Raw genomic sequence first — 26,297 nt, forward strand, 5'->3', positions numbered from 1 at the left:
ATGTTTCTGTGAAACTGGTGGTGTTTAATATAAGAGGAGAATGAGAAGGAAAATTATGATAGAATCAAATTAAAATGGGGAATTACACCTGTAGGTACATTTTTCTTCACTGCATGAAGAACAGTTCTTGAGCTACCTTACCGTAGAGCTCTGACTTTCCCTGCTGGGCAGACTACACGGTTTATTCTAGTAGCAAGGAAAATCTGTACGTTGCAGGCTGTCTTCTGTAGATGTAACCATCCTATAGCACTGCCTGGGAGCTTTGGATTTACAGCTCACACACAAACATACAAATGCATGTAAGTTCCTGCCTCGTTCTGCTAGGTCTCAAGAAAAGAAGAGACTCAGAGATATGACCACTTCAGCCAGTTCACAGCCCAACCCCTTTCTGTTATCATGAATCCCTTGAGAGAGCCTGGAAGTGAGCTGGGAGCTGGAGATGTTGTCCTAGCAGGCACCACAGTGTTGGGATGGTAGAGGAAGAAATGGGCACTGCTGTGTTGGGAGAGGTCTGCCATCACATTTAAACACCATTACATGTGAAGTAGATTCAGATGCAAGTTAAAAGACTGGTAATTACACAGCTATTTCAGGGCATCGTCTCAGTGGTATGAATAATACAGACAGATACTTGGATCAGGTATCAGCTTTACTTTGCTTATGGAAACCATTTTCCAACAATACTGTTCTTTATGTTCACACTTTTGCAACATTCCTGTTATCTCCAGATTCCCACCCCACTGAATGTCATCAAATTCCTTACTGCACTGGGATTATTTTAACACTAATTGGATTTGATAGTCAGATTGGTACAAACTCTGTTTTGAGATCCCCGTTTACTGCCAGTGGCTCCAGGCCCACATTTTCCTCCCTTTGAACACTGGCAGAATTTAGGAGCAGGATAAAAACTTGGGTCAGAAACTAGAAAAGCAGAATCGTTGGAACAGATCCAGAGGTCCACTGTATGGGCACATTTTTCCTGTGGTTCACGCAAACTTCACTGCCTCATGTTGTCTTGTCTCCCAGGAGACCAGTGGCCAGAAGTAATATTTAACACACCATGGTCCCTCCAGATTATCCCTCTCTGCATCCAGTGCCAGAGACTGGAGTGTCAGGTTAATACAATTATCCAGCAACTCTCCACGAGGATAAAGGGAAGCAGTTACAATTTGTGGGGTTTTTTAATTGCGATTTGAAAACCACTCCAAAATCAGTTACGTGTAAATTGGTGAAACTGCCATTTTTCAGGTATTTTTAATTTCCCCCCTTATCAAGACAAGAGCTTGAGGAAACAGATTGACTCATATGTCTTTTTTCTGTCAGTTCAGGGCACTTCTGTTGAAATGCCAAAACTCCGTGATGATATATTAGCTGTGAAATGAGGGATTTAAAGGTTCTTTATTCTTTTCTGTTAACATAATAATCATTTATTAGTATTCACTGAAGAGACAGAACAAATGAGCAAACTTCGCACATGGACTACTCTACTAGTGATTAATTCTAATCACTAATTGGTCCTTCCATGCCTTGGTAACTGAAATATTTGCAACAGGAATAATTTAATATTACTATTATTGTAGTTCTGAAGTGCATCAGTCAGACCCTGTTACAGTACCGTCCCATCTCAAAAAGTAAATGATCTGAAATCAACAGCACATGCTGAGAAAGGAATCTCCTCCTCAGAGGACATAGATTTTTGTCCAATGAGCAGCAGTCACACTGAAGTTGAGTTGCCATCACGTTCACAAATAAATCGGCCATCCCCTGAATGTCTGTGAAGACCTCACAAATAGCAATGCAATCAGGGCATTACACTCACCCACAAAATAAATGTGCCTGACTTCTGGTTTATTGTGTGTTTAGCAACTATTAGCAGCAGGAATCATGAGGCTTTGCAGTCTGTGGAACATCACTACTTGCCTCTTTATGCTCATAATAGGGCATTGATCCTTCCCATCCCCTGGTTCCACCATAGGAAGTTTAATAGAATTTCTTCAGTACTAGCTTTTGAAACATGCTCTTCTACTGCCACATAATCCTAGTTGTTTAATGGATAGCTTCCCCCACCCCTTTATACAAGTTTATTACAGGAGAGGTTGCTCTTGAAAACAGGAAAGAACAGAAACCTTGGCAAATATGGCAACAGAAATGCCAAGGGAAGACATGCTTTCACTCTGAAAAAATGCACTTTGAACAAAATTTAGTCATTACTTATTTGTGCAATTGTTTCTCATTGAAGGAAATAAATCTTGACAAACTGAAAAAATACACAGCATTCTTTGCATAGCTGACAAGAATTTGGATTTTGGATTGACTTCAAGCACTGGGACTTGGTTACTGCAGTGTTCTGTTAACTTCTGCTCAGCACCTCCTCTTGTCCGGCCAAACCAACCACAGTGCGAAGCAAAGCTGGTAGCTTGCAGCTCAGTGCCACACATGGAGACCTGCCCATGGGGATGATGGGCCTCTCTCACAGTTGCCCATGAGGTTTAATGCACACACAGTGCTGGAGTCCCCAGCAAACTCCAGTTTATCACTTATATAATCTCAAAGGAAAAGCATTTCCAGCAATTTCTAGAGATTATGATTTTTAGATAGTAGGCAGCATTATTATTTCAATTCATGTCCTTTCCAGTTTAAACCTGCTAATTCAATAAACATGGCATTCACCTTAAAATTCTTATGAAAATGTAGAATTAATTTCCCCTGATCATAAACACAGTAATTTGTATTACTCAAACAAAGCCACACTTAATAAAAATCTCTTCTGTCTTTAATAATTCATGGACAATTATTTTTGTGTTGTGACAATATAAAATTGCCCAACTCTGCAAAATCTCAGCAGAGAGCGAGCAGAAATGAGCTTTCCCTTTGTTCTTCATTGTACTCGCATCCCACAGTCTGTTGTAGCTTGGGAATTCAAATCACTGATTTTTAAAACACCCCTGGGAAAAGAGCCACTAATAAGAGCCCATCCTCTCGGGATTCCTGGTCTCCCAGGGAGACAGGCTGGCCAGGCAGTAACAAGAAGCATCCATCATCCAGGTGTATGTGGTGAGATAAGGGCTTTGAGTGGATTCAGACACTAAAAATTACAGTGAACTCTGAAGTGAAAAACATTCATTAGCTGTAACTCTTCCACTGTTCAGAATGAGTGGTTCAATTTCAGTGCCCAGTTTCAAAGTTTACAAACCAGAAGAAACTTTCAGTCATTTTGTATATATTAAGCCTGTTTTGCAGATGTGCCAAGCATACGTTTAAAGCTAAGAGCAGGAGTGGCTCTGGATTCTGCAGCTTCTCCCTGGGAAGAAGTATTGTCTTTTCAGATTTTGTTTTAGTGCCCCACAGCTGTGGAGCTTTTGGAAGAGTGGGGAGACTGGGACAACCTGGGCAGGAAAATAGCTCTCTTCAAATGAATGCTATTAAGTGCCACAGAAACCTCATCAGTTTAGTGAAGCATCCATATTTGATGTTATCTGTTACCTGAGAAGTCACTGTGCCTTAGGAAATTCTTAACCAGCTCATACTCTTCAGGTGTGTCCAACAGAGAAGAGTTTATACTGGAGAGCTGTAGGGGAAGGCTGTGAGAGGAGGATGTGTGTCCTGGACCCTAGTTTAGGAAATGGTGGTTGATCTGCCCATGCTGCCTCTTGCTGCTTCTGCTGTCCCCAGGACTGTAGGCTGAGGGTTCCTGCCTCTGTATGATACAGGTATAACAGACCACAGCTCTCTGCATAGCTTGTTGTCGTGTCCTCCTCACCCCCAGTTCTCTTTGACTATGTCCTGACTACATGTGCCCTCTGGATTTGATTAACCATGCTTATTTTTCATATGGTCCCATTTTTTTAACATGGTTGTATTTCAAGATGAAACAGCTGCTGCCTTACACTGAAAAAACTGATTGGATTTCAGGGGCACAGAAATAATTCTTGTAGATGGCAAGTTAGTTAATTGCTTTGGATTCCTTAGGGATGAACGGAGTTCAGCTGTGGAATGGCAAGGTATGCCTACTTCATAATAAAGAATGAATCATAGCCTCCTCCAGGTATTGCATATTGAATATTATCCATAGTCTACCTTTACATAAGCGAGTGTCCCCAGCACACAAGTGCTGCTGGTGTACAAAACATGAGATTTCTTTCTTTACTACATGGTGGTAAAGTTCCTGATGTTGATGCATTTGGGGTTTCTTAAAAGTGTTTTGGTTCTTTGCTTTCAAACAACATATTTTTGCAGTACTAATGAACAGAGAAAGGTAGGTTATTAAAAATGATAGCCTATTAAAGATCTTCATGCATAGCAATGGTAGCTGCACCCGAGAGACCATGTCACTTTGTGTAGCTGCTGGCTTCTGAAGTTTGGCAAATCAAAGCCTCTGATTTTTTCGGTATCTTTTTCACATATGCTTTCAAAATCCAGCAAGAGAAACCAAACAGTCCCTTCAAATGTAACATGAGCAGAGCTAGCCTAGAAATTTTCTACTTAATCCCTAATGGGAAGTGATACAAGTATATTTGGGCTGAAGCTCAATAATCTAGCCAGTGATAACCAGATTTTCTAAGCTGTCCTTTCATTAAACATGCATAAATAGCATTGTTTCTGAAAATATTTAGGTAGAACTGTCTAAGAATGGGAAACTTCTCTTTCAGTCTTTTTACTTTCCTGTCCATCGCTTAATCTCAGCATCATCTGATGGGGATTTTTTCCCTGCTCATATCCTGTCATGCATTGTTTTAACTCAGCTGTATTGCTCCTGCTGGAAAGGATGGTTCTATTTCTCTTTTTTCCTAAGGTGAACTCCAGCAAAAGGACAAAGCTTATGAACTGCTGGCATTGACTTGCATAGAAAACGGACAGTATTTTAAATTAGTGGAGGAATCATCAGAATCAAGGGAACAATTCACAGTAATTTTTTCCCAGTGGCATGCTAGATCATAGATAGCTTTATTTTGTCTTTTAACTCACTTCTAATTTATCAGATGGTTCTTAAATGGCTTCACTTGTCCATTTACCCAGGGCCAGGCTTGCTTTGCTTTGGTTTGTGTTTTTTGCACTGACAAGGGAGTCATTCAGCCTTTTTTCCCTTGTTAAGAAACCACAAAGAAAAGGACAAGGGAAACCTGCATTTGCCATGATTGATAGGGTTTGAAAAACTATTTATAAGGCAGGTCTGTGTGACCTCAGTGCACATAAGAGGAAGCAGATTCTTAGCAGCAAGAGCTACCAAGTCTCCTGTCAACCGTAAAAGGTGCAAACTGAGCACAGGCCATGAGTCTTGTTTTTCCCCTAACACAAATCTCATGTGTCTGCTCTTCTGGGGAGGGACCTACAGACGTCAGAAGTTGTTCTCTCACCAGTCACCCAGAATTTTAGCCTGACTACAACAATGTACATTTATGTGGTAGCTAGTGTTACCTACAATAGGCCTCAGATCCTCAATTTCTCTGAAGCTGATAGCTGAGAAGGAATCACAATCATTCCTTATCGGGTATGTGGGAGGTATTTTAAAAACTAAATAAATGATTACAGTCTGATCTGTAAGTACATTCACCAATGGAAAACACTGAATATTGATGAGTTCTGTAATCTAAAAGTGAAAGATCTAATGACAAATGAAGGGCTAGAAGTTAAACCCAGATTCAGTTTCTAAGAGAAGAGTTAATTAACCATTGAAACAAAGTCTCAAGGGCAGGAATAGGTTCTTCACTTCTTAAAGACTGCAGGTCATAATTGGGTAACTCTGGAAATTCTGCTATAGTATAGAAAGGGCTCAATGCACAAATAACTCAATTAGATTTTATGGTTCATATTATGTAGGAGATAGACCAAAAGACCTAGTAGCCCCTTTCACCCTTTAGAAGTATAAGTCTGTGTCAATCATGGCTTGCAATGAAAAGTCCAATTTCTCATCTGTTAGCTAACTCTAGGTTATGAAGCATTGCCTTGTGCTTTTTTTAAAGATCTTACCAGAAGAGGATGACTATGGGTTTGACATAGAAGAAAAGAACAAAGCAATTGTGGTGAAGTCAGTTCGACGCGGGTCTTCTGCAGAGGTAAGACCTGACATTTATTAGTATTTTGGGTTTGGTACCCAAGAATATTTTAATGCTTTAAAAAGGTACAAAACCATCCTTTGAAAGTCTGATTCGTTTTAATAATAGCTAATAGAAAATTGGGTGTCTTCTACAATTTCTGTGGTAATAAACTGTTTCTATAAACTACCAAGAGATTTGGCATATCTGGGTGACTTCCTGAGTGTTTTTCATAAGTGATAGGATGACAGCAGTATGGGTGTGATGGCCACATACCTCGGGTTCATTAGGAACTTAAATTTGAGGAGGGAGACAGACTAACAGTCTTTAATCTTAGACACACACTGTCTAATGTTTCTTAGGCAGGTGAATTACATCCCAGCAGAGCAGCAGATTTTTATTTGAAAGCTGATGGTTTGTGGGGTTTAATACAGGACTTTGTACCTCATACATGCATGGATTTGCTATGATTGTGTGCGCAGATAGGTATCCTGTATGCACCAGCACTAAGTTACGAATATGAAGATGTCACCCCCAGGTAGAATGGTTGCAGGTATGCAAAGAGTTTAACTAATTACACATACATTGTAAGTGCAGGAGCTACACTGGGAATATCAGGCCTAGAACATAATGACTTCAGAAATGTATATAGTAATTATTTCTTTATAATAAACTCATCAATGTAAGTACATGCAATTAGCAGAAACTTTTCCACTGAATTATAAACCAAAGTTTTTCAAATTCTACCTTAACTTAAAATCTCTATTGCTAGAGTAAGCACTTAAAACAGTTTTTTATCACTGCTTTAGAACAGGTTACATGTGTGACTAGGTATAGATCGGGTTTGCATGGGTAAAAAAGTTGTCCTTGGCTCCCTATGCCTGAGCTGTAAGTTGTGGGAAGTCACACTTCCGTATCTCACAGGTCATCACAGCCAGTCTGTTACAGTCTCCTATTCTTTAGCCTGTCCATGCCCCCACCCCCTTTTAATAGTCTCCTATTAAAAAAAAACTATAGCAAAGAAGTACAAAGATGCACCCATTGCAAAGTCAGACACATCTGTGGCGGCGTATTTATTCAGATATTGGTGAAATCTCTTTGTTTCCTGTAAATGCAGAAAACTTTAGGGTGACTGGCAAATGATTTGATGAACCAACATTGTATGTACAGTATTCCATGTGACAGTAATCCTAGGAACAGCCGTAAGTAGAGAACTGTTGAACCTTGGAGCCTGAATGTTCAGAGATGCTGCCAGTGATGCCAGGTTTTCCATGGTTTTGTTCCATTGCAGATGGCTGGCCTGCAGACGGGAAGGAAAATTTATTCTGTCAACGAGGACTTGATATTCCTACGCCCATTTTCAGAAGTGGAAACCATCCTGAACCAGTCCTTCAGCTCCCGAAGGCCGCTTAGGCTTCTGGTAGCCACCAAATCAAAAGAGTAAGTGCCAAGATGGGCAGAAAGAGAAGACCATCTAGAAACATCAGTTACTAAATAGCTCTTCTACAGTTGATAGTTAAAACTGTGTAAACATTTCCCTATGCAGAAGCTGCTCAAAACAAATGACATGAATGATTGTTTTTAATGATGAGCTTTGTGCTTCTAGAAGAGGTTGGGATGTATTTTCTGTTGTATTTGCTGTTAACTTCTGGCTTCCTTGTGCTCAAACAGAACTGAAGCACAAGGATTATCATTGTGTCTCAGGTATGAAGCTTCTCAGATGAAAAGCAATTTCCACCCTATTAAAGCTTGGCTTATTTTTGAATGACTCTAATGATATCAACCCTTATGGTTTTTCAGTCCATTATCTTATAATAAGGCTTCAACCTGTTAATCACTTGAGCATTATTAGATTCTGTAATCCCAGAATTTGCCATAGAATTGAATGTCTCAATGAGCACTTGATGCTGAATTCTAGTCCAGAAGGTCCTGTCCAGTCTATTTTTATTTTTTTAATGGAAAAGATGCTCAGCTGGTGTAAGTCAGCACAGCTGCCCTGAAATTTCTGCCTAGAAATGGAAGTGCATATAAATAGCACAGAAAGTCTCTGTCCTGTGTACTCACAGAATTAATACATTTGGAAGTGCCAAATTTTAATTAACAAAGAGAATCTCCCATCTGCGTTGGGGAACAGCGATGGAGCTGGATGATTTCTTCAGGTCTATTTATTTGTTACTTATTTGTAAATTATGTGGGTGCTTTATTTAACCACAAACACGGTTGTGAATGCTGGGGAAAGATGCTGTTAGAGCTGCCCAGAGCTCTGGCAGCCTAACTGAAAATGCTGTATTCTTTTCTCCTTAATTTACCTGCAGGATTATTAAAATCCCTGATTGTCCTGAAGCACTTTGCTTTCAGATACGGGGAGCAGCACCACCATATGTTCATGCAGTAGGAAGAGGTAAGTGGAAAGGCAGTCATACAGTTAAGCTTGGAGTACAGCTAAATCTATATACATGTCTATATAAAAGTGTGTGTGTGTATGTATTTATCTCAATCAAAACAGATCCAGGTTTCATTGACAAACTTGTTCTAAAGTTCTGATAATTTAGTGGCTGTAAAGACCCTGTCACAGAGGAGGATCGCACTCATATAAAACCACAGAACAAGTTCCTGCCTCAAAGTTCTTATAATCCAAATACAGTGTAAGAGAATGGTATCATTATTATGAGCTGAGTGTTGGGTCACTAATCCATCCTATCAACACAAAACTAGGCATAACTTAATTCTACAGTAGAAGAAACGTGATTCTGCAATCCACAGTAGGGAAAGCATTATCACTTGAGCTCTTGCAAGCTGGAAACTTGCTCGCTGAGTGAATGTAACCTTGTTTCTTTTAAGACTACTAAGGTAGTACAGCTTCACAGCCCCAGGGAATGACAATGTAAAACTGAGGTGGCTAAGAAAAAGTTGAGGTGTAATGCTGCTTCCTCAGTGGTTTTGCCTGTGGTCAGGGAGAGTTTGGATCACTGTAGCTCTGAATGTGCTGTGGGATCAGCAGGTTGGTAGATAGATCATGTTTCTTAGTGGACATCAAAATATAATATAAGACTTCAAGACTATTACCTTTACATTGGCTTATACTGCTGTAAGTTACCAGTGTAAGGTAGAGGGGAACTGCTTTCCTCAGTCTTTTGAAAAGGACAAAACAGTTTGACTGAGATATTTAGTACTTCTGTAACTGAAATGTGAACTGAGCTACAAATAAAGCACAGTTCTTACCTTTATTTTCAGCAGATGTACAATATATGACCTTTCAGACACTTCCTTCCTTCAGAACAAATACATACATCCAGATACATGCAGTTAGTAAACAGGCAGCAGGCAACCCAGCTGCAACAAATGATGTTACCAGGGCAACGTATTTATTACACTTTTTCTTACCAGCACCTCTAACTACTTTTACAAGCTGAAGAGTACAAACTGGAAGCACCAGCTGGAAAGATTCTCCCTGTTCAGGATTTTGCTGGCAAAAGAAAAACTGCGTTTGGAATAAACCTGCAGGAATTTTAAATGATGGTGCCTTAATAAAGTTAATCACCTTAACTGTAGATCTCAAGGAGAGAGAGAGAGATAGATAGATTGATTGATTTGGGCCTGAGTCTTGTACATGTGAATCTGGAGTAAATCCTTTGAAGTTGGTTATTGCACTCTGGACTTACTCTAGTTTTATATATATCATAGGGTTTTTTTCTTAGATCATGGCAAATTGCATAGTGTGCAAGTGTTCTGTATCTTTCAAGTGCAAAAGCTGAAACAAATACAACTGTCTGCATTTAAGTAAGACCTCAGTTAACATAATCATAGGGCTAGAAGAGCCCTATAAGAATCCCAATTATTTTCCACAGGAATTTCAATTTCTATCATGAAAGCATTTAGATCTAGGAGGTCTCTATTTTGCCTAGCACTACTAAAAATACAAAGGACAGATGAATGGTATTTTCCTTATACATCAAAGCTCTCAAGAGTAAATACTTAGCAGCAAAAGCATGGCAGCATCCAGCTAGCTGCTCTTACTCTTCTTAACTGAAAACCTTTTACAGACTTTCCTGTTTTCCCTTCTACAGTCAAATAGTTTTACTGTCTAACTCCTGTGCTGTTGATTTTTCAGGCTCTGAGGCTGCAGCTGTAGGCCTACATCCAGGACAGTGTATTTTGAAAGTTAATGGGAATAATGCAACACATGGAAATTATATGGATGTTCTGGAGCACTTCACAGCCTACAGGACCAGACAACAGGAAGCACTGGTATGAGTACAAAACCTCAAAGTACATGAATTCCTGCTCTTCTTCTGTCCTCTCATTCTTCTGTGCTTTTATGGTCACTAAATATGCAGAAAAACAATGTATATGTGTCTCTCTTGACTTATTTACCCCCAGGCCAAGGTCCTGGTATAACTGAGGGAGCTGATTACAGTTGCCTGTAGGTGCAAAACATCTACAAATAGTATGTATGCCAATTCATACACTGCATACAGTACTAGATATTACTAATGCTAAACTAGAAGTTCATCCAGATATTGGTCTAGATTTTATATTCTCTGAAGTTCAGAGAAAAGCTGGGGAAATGTTTGATATTTCAGCCAACTTAGAAGATATAAAATTGGTATCTTTTGTAGACCAAACATATAGAGACTGGGGATTTTTACTGAAGTCATAGCTGAAGCCTGTGTCTCTTGAAAGGGATTATACCAGTGGGTGTACAGAACACACGAAGATGCTGAAGAGGACAGAGTTCAGCAAGCAGCATCAACTGCGTATCTGAATGGCAGTCATCCTGGCTCCAGCAAAGAAGATTCATCACTGGAAGAAGGTGCAGAATTGGATCCCCTTCAAAACAGCCAACAGGAATTAGGTAAAGATTCTCCTGGGGGAAGGAAACCTAGGGATGATTCAGAAGCTTCAGGAAGGAAAACCACAGTAGAAATACAAAGTGTGATTATTATTGTAGGATATCTTTTGTCTTAGTAAAGCTTTGTCATAGAATGAGGTCTGTCAGAGGAAGTACTCTTGGGCTGCAGTTTGTTCAGGAGAAGGAAAAACTGAGATACATAGAAATAATACCCCTGTGTCTCTGATTTCACGAGAGAGTTTCTGATGTGAAAAGGCTCAGCATTTTTAGAATCATTTGGTAGCCCCTGCAAACCAGGAATATAATTTCACATTTTAAGATGAAAGACTTTAAGTTACTTTGATCTGGAGCAAGTTTTCAGAGCATGTTACCACTGTATCAGCAAAAGGTGTGAGTGTATTTCCTCATACTTAGAAAAATATAACTCATAAAATCCATCACTTTCATGTTGAGAGCTGATTTGGTAAAGTAGATGTTAGGGGAGAATACTGAGGGCAGATTTTATCCAAGGGACCAAGCCTGGATTCTCTGAATGCCATTGGCAACTCCTCCAGGAACAGATGCACATCTGTGCGGATCCTGTCTAAGGTCAAGTGAGCCTGGTAATCCAGTGGTCAAACAGGGCAGCTCCGCAGCGGAACTGCTGGATCAGTGCCCTTTAGAGGCATGTGAGCAATTCTCTGGCAAATCTCAATCTACTGTAACTTGCATCTGTTCTCTGGTGACAGCAGCACTGCTGTGTGTAGAAAATGTTATCTCCTCACCCCACCCCTGCCCTGCCATCCCACATTGTCTGTGCTGCTATAAAACTATCTGGATCATTTCCCAATATTGGACAGAAAAGTGGCAGTCTTCCAGAGGGTCATTACAAACAAGACCCTGAGGTTCACATACTTCACTGTCCTGTGAAAGCTTCTGCTGGGCTCTGTGTGTCTGAATGCTGAACAGAACTATAAGCAGTGTCCTGTGTGTGGATGTGTGCACGCACACATGGAAGAACATCAGAATTTGTGGATTGGAGCATGTGGATTCTCTGTCACTGTCTCCAGTAGTGGCCAACAGCAAGTGCCTTCCTCCAGGATATTCTCCCAGCCTCTAGCAGCATTATTTAGTTCAGAGACTCCTGGATCCAAAGGTTGTGTCTGTGTGTGCATTTAATGATACCTCCCAACAGGTTTCCCTTCCCTATTCATGCCTGTGCTCAGATGTGCTCTCAGATGCCTCTAATGACTTATTTTGGTTCCAGCCCAGTCACCACAGACCATCAGCTCTCCACTGGTGATTGGTGAAGAAACACCTCTCATCAGCCTGACTGTGGATAACACCCATTTGGAGCATGGGGTGGTGTATGAGTATGTCAGCAGTGCAGGAATCAAATCCTTTGTCCTGGAGAAAATTGTGGAACCAAAAGGTTGCTTCAATCTCACTGCAAAGGTACTGGGAAATAAACATACATGGCCAGCTTCATTCCTAAACAGAACAGGGAAGCCAATAATGCAGGCATTTCTCTGGTCTTGGCTTGGCTTTTCAGATGAGGTAGCACATGGTCTTCTCAACTCTGTGCTTAGAGTTTTCATCATTAGAATGCAACAAGTTATAATTGTTTGTACAAGCAAGTCAGCAACTGCTTCCAACTCAACTTCAGCTGCTGAGGTAGAGGGAGGGGAGCCATCAGCTGATACTCAAGATTAATATTTTCAGGCAAGAGTCAGCTTTACCTTGGAAGAAAATCAAGAAGCTTTTTCCCCATCTGATAAGCCCGATGGGTTGCTGAAGGAATCAAGTAGAACTGCTGCTATTGGAAAGCAGCAGTGCACTTAGTATTTTGGTCATCTGTGTCTGTAATGAGCTAATAGTAACTGTTTCTGTCACGTCCCAGTAACATTACTGTTCTGTCCCATGACAGTACCAGGGTAGGTAACCTCGACAGTGGGTATTTTGATCCACTTGAATTAGTCTAAAAACTTTTGAGGAGTGTTTTATGACTCTGGGATTAGCCATGACAGTGGTTCTCAGGCGCTCATAAAGGCAGCTTGTTCTGAAGGCAGCTTTATTCAGCCATGACAGCATGGGGGCTTTGCCATTTACTCAACTGTATTTTCCCTCGCTGTCAAGTCTCGTATCACTGACATCCTGTCTTTTTGTTCAGATTTTAGAGGCCTTTGCTGTAGAGGACAATCACTTCGTAAAGAATTGCAAAAGACTCATATCCCTGAGCAGCGCGGTGGCCACCATGCCCCAGTATGAATTCCGGCAAATCTGTGACACTAAGCTGGAAAGCATTAGCAGGAGGCTAACCAACTACCAAGAGGTACAACACTACTGGTTATTAGTGAAGCCTCAAGACAGTACTTACTTCATTGTGATAACTTGGTTTTAGTGTTCTTTATTAATGAATCTCAACTGCTAAAGGTAGGTGTCCTAGAGGCATGAAAACAGCTCTGCAAGTTGTTGGAAATTGTAAGCTTTGAGGAAAAAAACCCTTATCTGTAAATCACTGCTTCCAGCTTGTCAGTGTGGGTTATATTTGCAGGTTCATTTCCAACATATCAGTGAATAAATATGACAACAGAATGATCAGTTATCTGATTTGACATGAACTTTAAGTACAGTACATCACAGTGTAAACAAGCTGTGTGTGCCTTTTCTGTGCAGTTACCTCAGATACTTGCAAACAGAGCCTTAGAAGGTACAGCCAGTTGCTTTCATTTACTGTTTTAGGAGCTCTTTAAAAAAACGCAGTTTTCCAACTGCCGCAGAAATGATGTGATTCTGGAACAGGAGGCAGGAAAAGGATTGTCTGTATTGCATCCGAATTTTTTGCAAGTGAACTAGCACATGCTTTGCTTTATTTCTCCCAGTTTGCAGATGACTTGAAAACAAAAGTGAGCCCAGCCTTCAAACAAGCCATCATGGAACCACATTCTCTCAACAGCATGGATTTCTGCCCCACCAACTGCCATATTAACCTCATGGAGGTGTCATACCCCAAAAACACTACCTCAGCAGGGAGGTCGTTCAGCATTCGCATTGGACGGAAACCCTCTATTATTGGTCTTGATCCAGAACAAGGTGATAATTAACTTTCAAATCACACTGATTTTATCTGCATAAAGAGTTGTCTTTCCACTGCTCAGTAAGGTCAAAATAAGTTCCAAAGAAACACAGTCTTGTCCTCCTGTTGTAAAACAGCAATGCCTTTAAGCATAGAGTTGCTTCAGGTGAAATGCTTTTAATAGCAGTGTGGTCACCTCGTGATAATGAAGTGTCCAGAGTAGTGTTTGCACTTGGCAGAGGTGACTTACTGACTAAAAGAAAAGTGTTTGGGGGCTGATTATTGTGCTAGTGCTGTGAAGACAGGCTGAATTTGCAGGGGAAGATGGGAGTCAATCAGATTATAGTGCTGGGGTTTTTTTGTCATTACTAAATAAACTCCATTCACTGGAGCTGGTAACTTTACTCTGTCAAGAGGATCTATTTTCTGATAAAAGCTGCTACATAGCATTTGTCCTACAACCTGATTATTTCAACATTTCTTCATCATGATCTCATCTGCTTCTGGTTCATTGTCTTATGAAGGTCAGAGTGCAGGAATATTTGGAAGAGACACAGGGAAGCGCAGACTAACCAATCTTCCGAAGAATGGCACTGACCATTCCAAATGAAGTCGATAAAGAAGCCCTGCTTGCTTGAAGTTATTAAAATTCCATAGTGTTTTTAATGCAAGCCAAGGTGGTGGTTAGCAACGTACCATGCCAAAGCTATCAGCATTTTTAAATGAAAAGGAACTTTATTTGTATTCTGTAAGGACCTAATCCTGTTTTTTTGTGTGTGTTTGTAAAGCTGGAATAATAACACAGACCAACCCCTGAGAACCTGAATTCGTTAACGTTTCAACAAATGCTTTTAGATACTGTCCATGTTGCCTATATATCTGTGGACAGTTGCTGTCATTATGTACATAATTTAACCTGTTTCTGGACTGCAGTAAATGCAAAAAATCTAGTTGGCACACCAGGAAAAAAAATCCTTCTGTTTTTTTAAGGAATGTTTTTGTCATAAAAGGTAATTATGTAAAATAATTCTGTGAAATCCTATTTTTTTTCCTGTTAAAATTCCACCTATCTTAAACTAAATGTAACTAAACTTAAATCATTATTGGGATGGAGCAAGGAAAATAATGAGAGCCACACTAACTAGACCCTTCAATGTTCAGTAGGTACCTTAAATCCAGTCTCATATACTCAGCATTGCATCACCACCATGGCTGCACCGTCCTGGAGATGTCTGACCCTAGAAGATGGAGATCTTGACAGCAGCTTTGGCCAGCAGAATGGAGGAGCAATTCAGGAAGAAAGGGGACTCAGTTTTCTGCTGAAACAGGAAGATCGGGAGATACAGGACTCCTACTTGCACCTTTTTAACAAACTTGACATTGCAGTGAAGGAAATGAAGCAATATGTCATTCAGATAAATAAGTGAGTAAAGCATCTGTATGTGCTGCAGGGAGCAGTGCTGACAGAATGGAGGCACTAACCTCAGCCAGCCCGCTGTGCCTGTTGGCCCTGACTGTCATACCCTTACACTTGCCCCTTCACACAGACACTTGCGTTCCAGCTCCTTGCTGTGTGAAACCTACTTATGTCCACTCTACCAATGTATATATTATTGTCTTTTGCTCCTCAAAGTCTACCTGAATTCAACAGCCACTATTTGCTTACTATATATTCCAATATAAGAATCTATTTGGTGCAAAGAGCAGGTTTGGAATTCCATATAGACATAATCCCTACCCTTGAGATTTTGTCTGTTGTAAGGCAGGCTAAACAAAACTTGTGAATTCAGGCCAGTTTCTCTGGGGCACCTATGTTTCCCTTTCCTCTGTTTGTCTTTTCTCATTGTGGATCTCCCAGTAATTCTAATGAAGGATTTGAGTACTGTATCTGTGTATTGTGCAGCTTTGCTGGGAGGGGCTGCAGGGGTGTCCTGTGCAGGAGGAGCCCATGATGTGCCCTAAGCTACTTGCAGTCACTCCCAGGAATCTCAGTAACAAAAAGAACAGCCCATCATGCACCAGAACTTCAACTGACTGGAATGCCTGGCTCAAACATACTTAAAGAAGGGTGGTAGCTGCTGGGTAGAGCCAGTGAGCTGAGGAAACTGCCTGAGAGGAGAAACAAGTGCCTTTGATGGAGAAAGTCAGGACTCTGGCTAATCAAACTCAGAGCCTTTTCAGGCCATGCTGGTTACAGTGATTAAACTACACCCTGTGGAGGTAGGGTACCTATGGAAACAGGACCTTTTGTGAACCAAGCTTCATGGATTTCAATGAACCCCCTTTAGAACTTGCAGTTTCAGGTAACTGTGGTCTATGCAGAATGCTGGCAAGGTTGCTTCTGATTTTACAGAGCTGAATTCCAGCCTTATTCATTACACACACCAGTCCCTGAGAGCTCTGTGTTCTTCTTCTCCAGACTTTTGTCCACCATAACAGAGCCTACAGAAGGTGGTGCCTGTGAGCCGCCATCTACTGAGGAGACATCTCCACCTTCCCTGGGAACAGAAGAGAGTGATCCTGACAAAGCCGAGCATGGTGGGATCAAGAAGGTCTGTTTCAAGGTTTCTGAGGAGGACCAGGAAGACTCTGGCCAGGACACAATGAGTTACAGAGACTCCTACAGGTTAGTGTAAAGATTGTGCCACTTTTCCCTTACTAATACAGTGTTCTGAAGTTCTAATCCATGTATGGATTCAACAAACAGGTTATTTCCCAGTCAGTCATTCTGTATTCACTTTCTAAAGTATTCACTAGCTATAGTTATTTCATTACATTTATTGCCATGGAGACATACACAACACAAACCTTCCCTCACAACAATGCCAGAAGGTTAATGCTTCTAGAAAATAGAATAAAATGAAATAAATAGGTCTGGTGTGACTTCCCTTTCTGTGTCGTGTAGCTGGAAAGCACAGCAGTGCAGCAGAGTTTGCAGACTGCCTGGTCCTGTAACAGCCACTGTTGTAAGGGGATGTTTCCATTCAGTTCTGCAAACAATTTTCCCAAAGTCTCAAGACACTGAGAACCAGAAGTGGGCATTGATGTTTTTGTTTTTAATGGGCCTTTGAAACCACAAATGCAAATGTTTATTCAGGTGCCTCAAAATCTAATCTTTGGGACACGATTGACTGCTGCTTCTCCAGGAATGTTTGCTACCAAAGGAAATCTCAGACACTCCAAATGCGTCTTTCCTTGGAGGAAACATTCAGAAACTCAGCTTCAGAAGAAACGGAATAACGAGTTGCAGTCATGTCTGACCATTGCAGTGTTACATCCTTAATAGGCCATTCTTACAGTAATACTGTAGGACTTTGCCTACACACAGGAGCAAAGGCACTTCACAGTGAGCTGGGAGGATTACTGTGACCTGCTATGGGCTTGGTTCTTTCCTTGCTCTTGGTCTTGTGCTGGTACAAGTAGTAAAACGTAACATTCATGCAGGACTGCAGAAATGATGGAATCAGAGCAGTTCACATCGCAAGGTTCTCTGGAGCCCATGTGGTCCAGTGTTATTCAGAGCAGATCCAACAAAACTGGGTTGCTCAGGATGTTGTCCAGTTGAATACTGAACATCCCGAAGGGCAGCAAATACTAAGTCAGTAAAGAAACAGAAGTGCCACTTAGAGTGTTGGGATCTGTGGCTTCTGTCTCTTGTGCCAGATTAAATCTGCACTGATGCTCTTAAGGTTTTATCGAAATGTGCTATATTTCTTTTGTTGTTAGAATCCCATTTCTGAGCAGTTCAATTGAAATGGCTAATTGATGCTAATTGTTCTGGGTAACAAAGTGACACCACAAACAGTCTCTGCGGGGCTGTCACTTGCTCAAGAATTCTACACATAGATGTAAGATGAGAAAGATTATTCTGTCTTATCTTTATTAGACAGAGGCAGAGAATTAAGCATATATTACAGATAATAGTTACTCAAGAGGCAGTAAAATGTGTTTTGATGGGTTTTGATCTAAAAAACTACTGAGGAGCTACAGAACTAAGCAAATTACAGATAAGAAAAACACCTTGTTTACATTAGCTGTGCTGCTTTCCATGGGATGATTTGGAGGTGTAAATCAAATGGCACAAGGGTTCATACTGCAGACTAGTTACCCTAAGTATTAATCTTCTTCAGAAAATATACTTTTCTTTGATACTAGGTTTAACAAAGAACAGGGAGGATCCTTGATTGGGTTTCTTTGAATTGCTCTTGTTTTTTTCCCTCATTTCAGTCTAAAATAAAAACAGAGGAAAAAAAAATCTGGAGCATTTTCTAGGCTTTGTTTTGGGCTTGCAGCATTAAAACCACTCACACTTAATTGGAGGGGAGCTGAGATCTGCAGCTTTTTTGATTACCTTTATTAAGTTCTAGTTGGTGTAAAGTGACTTTAAACAGGGGAGACTCATGCTAGAATTTCCAGGTGTGCATGAGCCAGCACTGGTGTGAAGCCAAATGTAGTGACCCCTCTGCTTCCCGAGGTGGTTTTAGGATCTGCAGTGCCCGGTTCTGTGACAGTATGGATTCCTTGAATTTCCTCTGTGCTCTCCAGAAGCTGTGCTACTGCAGCTTCCTTCCAGCCGGGAGCTGGGTGATGTAATATCCTGAGGATCGGTAACCAATGTGGAGTTCAGTGGAGGTTCACTCTCGTAGATTTTAATTATTTCTCCCCTACTGCACACTCATAGAGCACGTTCAGTGACATGACCCAGGTGAGGTCCATGGTGGAAAGCCCATTTTCATTATTTACAGGGTCCAGGTGACTACAAATGGAACAAGAGATCCTCTTACAGTGCTAGCCCCAGAGGCTTTGCTTAATGGTTGTTCTGCATGTAACGGGCTTTCCTATATGAGTAACTGAATTAGTCTGGGGGACTGCAGTGTTAATAAAACCAGAATAATGGTATATCAGGGACAGCTTGTTTTGTATCACCTTTTTTGCCTTTCTTTCTAGTGAATGTAACAGTAACCGGGACTCAGTGTTGTCATACACCAGTGTGCGGAGCAACAGCTCTTACCTGGGCAGCGATGAGATGGGATCAGGTGAGAGCACTGTGTTGGTTAGGTGCATCTCTCTCACACCAGACCCCCAGCAGAGCTGATAGGTCTTTGCTGATTATAAGCACTTGCATGTTTCAGCTGCAGATGTGGTTTCTTCAAACTAATCAAAAGAACGCAAGAGATTTGTTCTTTCCCTAATGAACTACAGTAAATTTGGAGTATGGAAGAGGTACTAGGCAGGGATAAGCTTCCTTACTTATTGGGCATTTGCATTATAAGAAAACCATTAATATTTTACCTATGAATTACAGATAAAGCAGCATCATTTTTCACCCTTCACAGTGTGAAGGTGTGCTTGTGTCATATGTGGCCTCATCTCAGATTATGTTTGTAAAGTTAAAAGCTTTCCATCTTTCCTTTATTAGGAGATGAGCTTCCCAATGATATGAGGATTCCTTTAGACAAGCAAGACAAACTTCATGGCTGTCTGGAACATCTGTTTAACCAAGTATGTAAAGCATTACTCTTACTCAGAATTACTTTATCAGTATCAATACAAGAAATTGGAAGTATCACATTGTTTAATTAAACCATAATTTGAGAGAAGGCAAGTTATCAAGATTTTGGGGTACAGTGCAAGCAAGTGTGCTGTAGGGCAGTTGAAGGAATTGGTCTTGTCAATATTTAAGTTCCTTTGTGTGATTTAAGCAAGGTTGACCTGCCTTACCTCAGGCATTAGACCAAGGGGAAAAACGAAGAAGGCAAACAAAATTCTAGTACCTTGTGTGGTCTAAATGGATTACATTTACTGATCTCAGGAGAGTCCTCACATGTTTACACATCTATATAGATGTATAGCGCCAGATAACACTGACTGGAAATATTCCAATTACAGGTTGACGCAATCAATGCACTTCTAAAAGGACCAGTGATAACTAAGGCCTTTGAAGAAACCAAGCACTTTCCAATGGACCACAGTTTGCAAGGTAGAGAAAAAGGCTGATTGTATTGAACAATGTTATCTGCTAGGACTTAAGAGCTTAACATGAGTGCACATATGTTGTGTGGCCACACAGAGTTACACCAACAGCAGGTTATGAGCCTGACCATTGAAATACTGCATCCTTAAAAAGTCATGTTCATATGATTTCCTTCTGAAACACACCAAACACTTTTCTGTTAGATGCAGCTGAATCCTCAGAGCTCTTTCACAAGTCTCCAAATCTATCCTTTGATGTAAACAGCAGATCACAGATCTGTATCAGCAGGTACTATCTCAAAAAGTACAGGGTGAGATAGGTCAGGTACAAGGTAAATGAGCACTCTGATAAGGTGATGAGGGTCTGACCACTGTAGATCTGAGGCACCAGAAGGTTCTGTCTGAGTTTGCTTAATGACTTACTCTGCTTCATCTGGATGACTGCCAGAGTAAACTCATCCTCACATGACACTTATTTTGAAAACAGATTCCCATAGAGAACAAATGATACCATGTTTCCTTTTGCCTCAGGGAGCACCATGAGACTTCAGTCCTAATGGTTTGGGGGCCCAGGATGTGGTTTCTTCTCTCACTGAAACACACAGGACTTTTGCTGAGCATTTGCTGCATTTCCTTTCCCACTTGAAATCTGAAATATTTCCTGCTATTCCTACTGCACTTCAGGTGCTGCAGTCACAAGCAGAGAGCTGCTGCTTTTTCCTTCTGACTCCAGAAATGAAGTTCTGTTACATGAACTCATCTCTACAAACACTTTCATGTTTATGTAGCATATCTGTTAGTCTTTCCATTCACTGTTTGCATGAAGTGAAGAAATAACAGACCCTTCCTTTATTTTATTTTGCTTAAACAGAGTCTCATTTATTAAAACTAGATTAAGTACACTGCAAGAGTCTTTTCATGAACTGATGATCCCACCTTTATCACACTAAGGAACACAGGCACCCTGCTTAAATTCAGCTGGAATCCTGGCCTTAAGTGGTTGTTTAATAGCTGCCATGAAATCCATCTATTCAGTGATGGATGGGGATTTGAATGCTGTTTGTCCTGTTCATGAGCAGTTATTGGCACAGTCTTTCTCCATTTCTCTGTCTGCTTATGCATTTTATCACTAACAGTGGGGTAGTTGGCTTAGCTACATAGCGAAGTCACGGAGAATCGATCTTCTACTCTGAAATTAAATAATATGCTTCCATCAAGTGAAAGAAAGCAGATTATTTCGTAACTTTTCATCAGTATTACGGGATGTGACAGCTGCAGCCAAAGGCTGATCTGATTCTGCGCAGCCAGAGCTTCTGGATGTACCCAGAGTAGCCTCGTGCACGTTTTTAAAGGCAGAAAAAATGGCAGGGAATTCTGTGCTGTGTGAGTGGCGCAGAACTCCCCTCACTGTGCATGTGGTCACCCATATCCATAACCTCTAGTCCACACACTGACAACTGTGCTAGGAAACTGCTGACTGTGACATTATAGGAATAGTCTTCTTTCCTTCCATATTAGAACTATTTAAGAACCTTTTTCATTCAAAATCATTGCTATTTATAAGGTATGTCTGCTTCCAACTGTATACACACTATAATTGATAAGCCACTCTCAGCTCTGTAGCATTTCCTCAGTGGCTAATGAGCTCCATTTTTCCTAGAATTTAAACAGAAGGAGGAAACCACAGTAAGGTGCCGGAATAATATTCAAGCCAGCATTCAAGAAGATCCATGGAACCTTCCACTGCGCATCAAGAACCTTGTTGAAATCATACAGAAGCATGTGGAAGGTCTGTAAATAAGAAAGAAAAAGTTTGTTATTGGCTTCAGGGAGAAAAGATCTTGATCTAATCAAGCCTAGCAGTTCAGTTTATCATTGTATCATCTCCATTGGTAATAAGCCTGTGCAAGGATCTAGAGAACAGGTAGAACAGGTTACTGCTTGCAGAGTCCCAGTACCCTTTGGTAAAATCTCCCCTGTGCAGCAATTCCAAAGAACTTTCTCTCCCTTACTTTATTTCACCAGCCCGTTAAGACAGAATGGTATCAGACTGATCTGTTTCCCTGTGCTTTTTGTACCCTTTTTAGAAAATGGAGAGAGGTATTCCAAAATGAAATGAATGCTAATCGGATACTGCAGCATCCTAAACCATTGCAGCTTGGGTGGACTGGAACAGGAGCTCATCTGATGTTTACAGTCCAGTTCAAAGTTCAGCAGAAATCACCTCCTTAGGGATACATCCACATGCAATCTGCTTCCAATAATTCACAGCAGTTAGCAGAGCATTTAGCCTGTAAAACTCTTTGATTTACACTTGGTTTCTTTTTCAGTCATTAACATCTGTGTAAGGACTACCAGAGTAAAGAGAAATGGGCACGTGGGGGCCAAGCACTGTGGGGAATGAGGAGACTGTTAATCAAATGCACTCAAAGCTCCCATGTTGACCACAGCATTCTCTTTCTTCACTGTTCTAGATGGGAAGAACCAGCTGCTTCTGGCCTTGTTAAAATGCACAGGTAAGGGGTTTTGATTTGTTACAAAACATCATACATACACAAGTCCCTAACGCATGCATGTGCATGCATGTGCATACATCAGAATATTATGTTCTTCCGTAACATTTAGGTTTGTCCCTGGCATTTATGCTAACACTGCTCATGCTCTGTACCTAGGGCAACCTTCCCATCTGTTCTTCAGTTTACATGATTTCAGTCACTGCAAGCTGCTTGTTGTTACCTGCCTGGTCACTGATGTTTCTTTCACAAGCACTGTTTTTCTTTTACTGTCTTCATTTTTTCCTTTGTACAATCCCTCTTCCCAGATGGCCCTTACTGTTTCCTGCTGTGGTGAGAACATGCAGCAAAAATGAGACCTATTGCACAACTTTCTGTGAGACTGGACTCTGTCATCTTTCCAAACTGAGCGGGCGCGTTAGGCATCAGAACTGTGTATACTGAAAGCACAGCCAGAAGCAGACTAAGAAACCTGTGTGTGCAGCAGCACCTAAGATGCACCATGAGCATCATCAGTCTGTTACCATGCACAAAACATTGTGCTCGTAGCTCAAGGGAAAAGCCTTTCCCAGGGGTATATGTGTGGTCTTGTAATCTAAACACCTACTTGATGTAGTTTTGTTTGAAAGTGAGGTAACAACTAGCTGGAGTAGGCTGTTCACTGTGCCAGACATGATTCTCAAGTCTGTACAGAATGATGATGCAAGATTTGTGTGGCTCTCAGTCACCTCTTGGCTACTGCCAGAGGTGGTCCATGAGTCCATCCAGATCAGCCTGTGGCATCAGTCTCATGGCTGTGGAGGCTGGTTTTACTGACGGCAACTGCAGTGACTCCCTAAGCCTCTACCTGTGCCCCATCTGCAGCATTTCCATGGACATCCTCTGGAAAGAGTGGAGGAGCCGGTGGCACTGAACTGGCCATAGCAGCTTTATGGCACCAGGGATTCCCTTGCCTCAAGGGCAGCCCTAATCTCTCTTTGCCCTACTTCTAGCAGCACAGAGGTGTGCTGCTGGAATGATTGGTTGTCCTTAGGTTGAGAATATGGTTCAGAGCCTGGTGTGTCCTGGTGGTCTTCAGTGCTTTATAAAAATAATGCAGATCTTCAAAGCCCCTGGGTGATGTTCAGCCTTTCTCTGGGAAACACTGCCTTGATGAGAGACTGCTGTGCTGCCATGCCTGCTGGAGGAGCCTGGGGTGCCTGGGAGAGAGCTTGTCACTTATTCATGTGCCTCTTTGGCCTGCAATCCCCTTAAGTGTGACGAGGTTGCTGTGACCAGTATGTGGCTCCTGGCAGGCTAACTGGAAGCAAAGTTAACGCGGGGGAAATTCTCCCAGGAAACATAAACCAGTCGGTACCGTATGGACAGGCCCAGTTAATGTATTGAGCATATGGGAAGCCCACAAAATACAGATGGATGGGGGAAGATGAATCTCTAATAGCCCAGGAGAGAAGTAATGGCAGAGACTTTCTTTCAAGAATTCTCTTGCTTCTGTAAACATAAAAAGAAGGGAATCGGTCCAGACATGGCACAAAGGAGGTACAGCTCTTCCCAGTCAGAAGAATGAGCTTGCAGATGGCAGAGGTAGTCATAAACAGTCAAGTGGACTAGAAAATGTTCAGCATGCATGTACTCTAGCTGTGCTGTCTTTATCCACCCACCCAGGTCGCACAGCAAGAAGAGGTTATCTGTTAAGTCTGTGCAAAGCTACAGCAGAAGCCAGATGTCTCCCATACACAAACTGCTGCTTTGGCAGTGACATTAAAGGCCAGTGTTCTCATGACTTCTTTGTGCTTTTCTCCCCTTCTTTGGCAGATACTGAGCTACAGCTGAGACGTGATTCCATCTTCTGTCAGTCTTTCGTGGCTGCTATTTGCACCTTCTCAGAGCAGTTACTGGCTGCTCTCAACTATCGATACAACAACAATGGAGAGTATGAAGAGAGCAGCAGAGATGCCAGCAGAAAATGGCTGGAACAGATAGCAGCCACCGGTGTTCTACTGAACTACCAGTCTCTCCTCTCCCCTGCTGTGGTAAGATGAAGAGCTGTGCCCCCCCCTTTGGGCCCAGTCACACTTGCTGTATGCATCCCTGCCACTCAGCACAGCCAGAGCCCTTCATTCTAGCAGCATGTGCAGCCTCTCACTACAGCAACCTCTGGAGATTCCTGCTGCTGACAACTGTGTACCAATATTCCACATCCCGTCATTTTCATCTTCTTGCAAATACTGGACCCACTGTCACACTAGAACACTATAGGAATCTGCCTGCCTTCCTGTTTGAAGTAATGCTGCTGCACTTAGGGAGGTTTTACGGCTCAGCAGGTGGTGATGCATGTGTGGCCTGCCATCTCCTGGTAGAAACACACATTGCCACAAATAGGTGGAAGAGCTCTCATTATTTCAAGAGTTAAGACAACATGAAAAGCTAGGCTTTTGTTGATTCCTGTACTTGGTACCTGTATAAATGTTTAGAAAAAAGGAGCATAAAAAAAAGCAAGTAGCTTTGACATGATAGAGAAGAGACCTTTCTTTTTAAATACACAATCCAAACTCTATCCATGTGTAACTGCTATTTCTTTACATTGCATGGAATGTGTGGACGTTTATTTCACAGTGACCAGTACGCTTTTCCTTTCACATTTGTAGGTACAGAGTAAAGTTTGGAGAAAGAGATCCTTTCAAACTTACTCCTTAAACCTCTCTGCTCTCTGTGAATCCCATCAAATGACATCTCAGCAAAGAGTAGCTGAATTTGTATCACAATGTTAGAGCCATTAGTAATTACCTGGCTGGGACTGAGTTGATGGAAAGCAACACATTCTATTCTAGGTCTCCTGAACCAAAGCATGCCCAGAAAAATTCTACCTTCCTGCCATTAATCTTGCTGTAGCAGATCACAACCTGTTTATATCTGCTTCTTTGCTCTACAGAAGGAGGAGCGCACTATGCTGGAAGACATCCAGGTTGCTCTGGCTGAACTGGACAAAGTTGCCTTCTATTTCAAGCAGCTGGATGAAAGTCTTGTAGCAAGTGAGTATGCTCTGTTTCTTTGAAGCCCTCTTTTTCCTCTTTGTTTTATGGGTGAATATTCTTCATGACTAAAGTCTCTGCAGCATTGTTGCATTTTCTCAGCAAACACACAGCATAAACCACAGGACTGATATCACAGGATGTTGGTTGCATGTTCTGTGATCTGTAAGTATGGTTTGTTACCTCACCTGTGTGATTACACACGCAGGGAGGGATGAGGGAGTCTGAGCAGTTCCTGATGGATGTGTGTAATTCACCACATCACCTGAAGTAGAAGGACTGTCCCTCCCAGCCCTTCTGTGTCCCTTCCCCTCTCTTGCCACATCTCTCTCCAAGTTTTCTGACTACAAGATGCCATGAAACAAGGTGGAATTTTAATTATTAACCATGTTTATTGTATTGGTGTCAAACACCATGCCAGGTCATGCAAACTGTGTATCTTTTAAAGTGTGATATTTCAGAGCCTGCATTCTCTCAGTAAAGGCTCTTCCTTATGCATCTCATGGTGGAGATGTGAAATGTCATTAGATAACTCGGCAAGCTCAGATAGCAGTGGTTTCACATTTCTCCTGCTGTGGTAAAGCAGCCAGTGTTTTATCTTTATTTCTCCAGATACTCATGTCTTCTACCACATCGAAGGAAGTCGCCAGGCCTTGAAGGTTATCTTTTATCTTGACAGCTACTACTTCTTCAAACTGCCTTCTCGGTTTCAGAATGGGGGAAGCTTGAAACTGCACATGGTGCTCTTTACAAAAGGTGTCTATAAAAAACTTTCTTGAGAAAAATAAGCTATCTGATAATGTTAAAAGGCTCAAAATAAAGAATGACCGTAAGCTGTTA

The 26,297-nt window shown here is 41.5% G+C and overlaps 1 protein-coding gene across 4 annotated transcripts in view; it reads left to right on the plus strand.

The window, feature by feature from the left end:
- Positions 1–26,297, plus strand: part of PREX1 (phosphatidylinositol-3,4,5-trisphosphate dependent Rac exchange factor 1) — a 148,035-nt gene that overhangs the window by 115,162 nt on the left and 6,576 nt on the right. For 3 of the 4 annotated variants that reach the window (XM_061375634.1, XM_061375636.1, XM_061375637.1), the window contains exons 17-34: positions 5,961–6,053; positions 7,324–7,472; positions 8,348–8,433; positions 10,144–10,280; positions 10,716–10,887; positions 12,131–12,318; positions 13,034–13,195; positions 13,746–13,956; positions 15,101–15,362; positions 16,359–16,565; positions 18,887–18,975; positions 19,359–19,441; positions 19,829–19,919; positions 21,573–21,701; positions 22,387–22,428; positions 24,241–24,458; positions 25,358–25,457; positions 26,070–26,213. In XM_061375634.1, the coding sequence (XP_061231618.1) occupies positions 5,961–6,053; positions 7,324–7,472; positions 8,348–8,433; positions 10,144–10,280; positions 10,716–10,887; positions 12,131–12,318; positions 13,034–13,195; positions 13,746–13,956; positions 15,101–15,362; positions 16,359–16,565; positions 18,887–18,975; positions 19,359–19,441; positions 19,829–19,919; positions 21,573–21,701; positions 22,387–22,428; positions 24,241–24,458; positions 25,358–25,457; positions 26,070–26,213 (2,563 nt within the window). The remainder of the gene's footprint in view (positions 1–5,960; positions 6,054–7,323; positions 7,473–8,347; positions 8,434–10,143; positions 10,281–10,715; positions 10,888–12,130; positions 12,319–13,033; positions 13,196–13,745; positions 13,957–15,100; positions 15,363–16,358; positions 16,566–18,886; positions 18,976–19,358; positions 19,442–19,828; positions 19,920–21,572; positions 21,702–22,386; positions 22,429–24,240; positions 24,459–25,357; positions 25,458–26,069; positions 26,214–26,297) is intronic. The other variant, XM_061375635.1, reaches the window with a different exon arrangement.

The sequence above is a fragment of the Neopsephotus bourkii genome, unplaced genomic scaffold (genome assembly GCF_033783945.1).
Source record: "Neopsephotus bourkii isolate Nb327-2 ecotype Australia unplaced genomic scaffold, CSIRO-AGI_Nbou_v1 NB_1663, whole genome shotgun sequence".
Lineage (NCBI taxonomy): Eukaryota > Metazoa > Chordata > Aves > Psittaciformes > Psittacidae > Neopsephotus > Neopsephotus bourkii.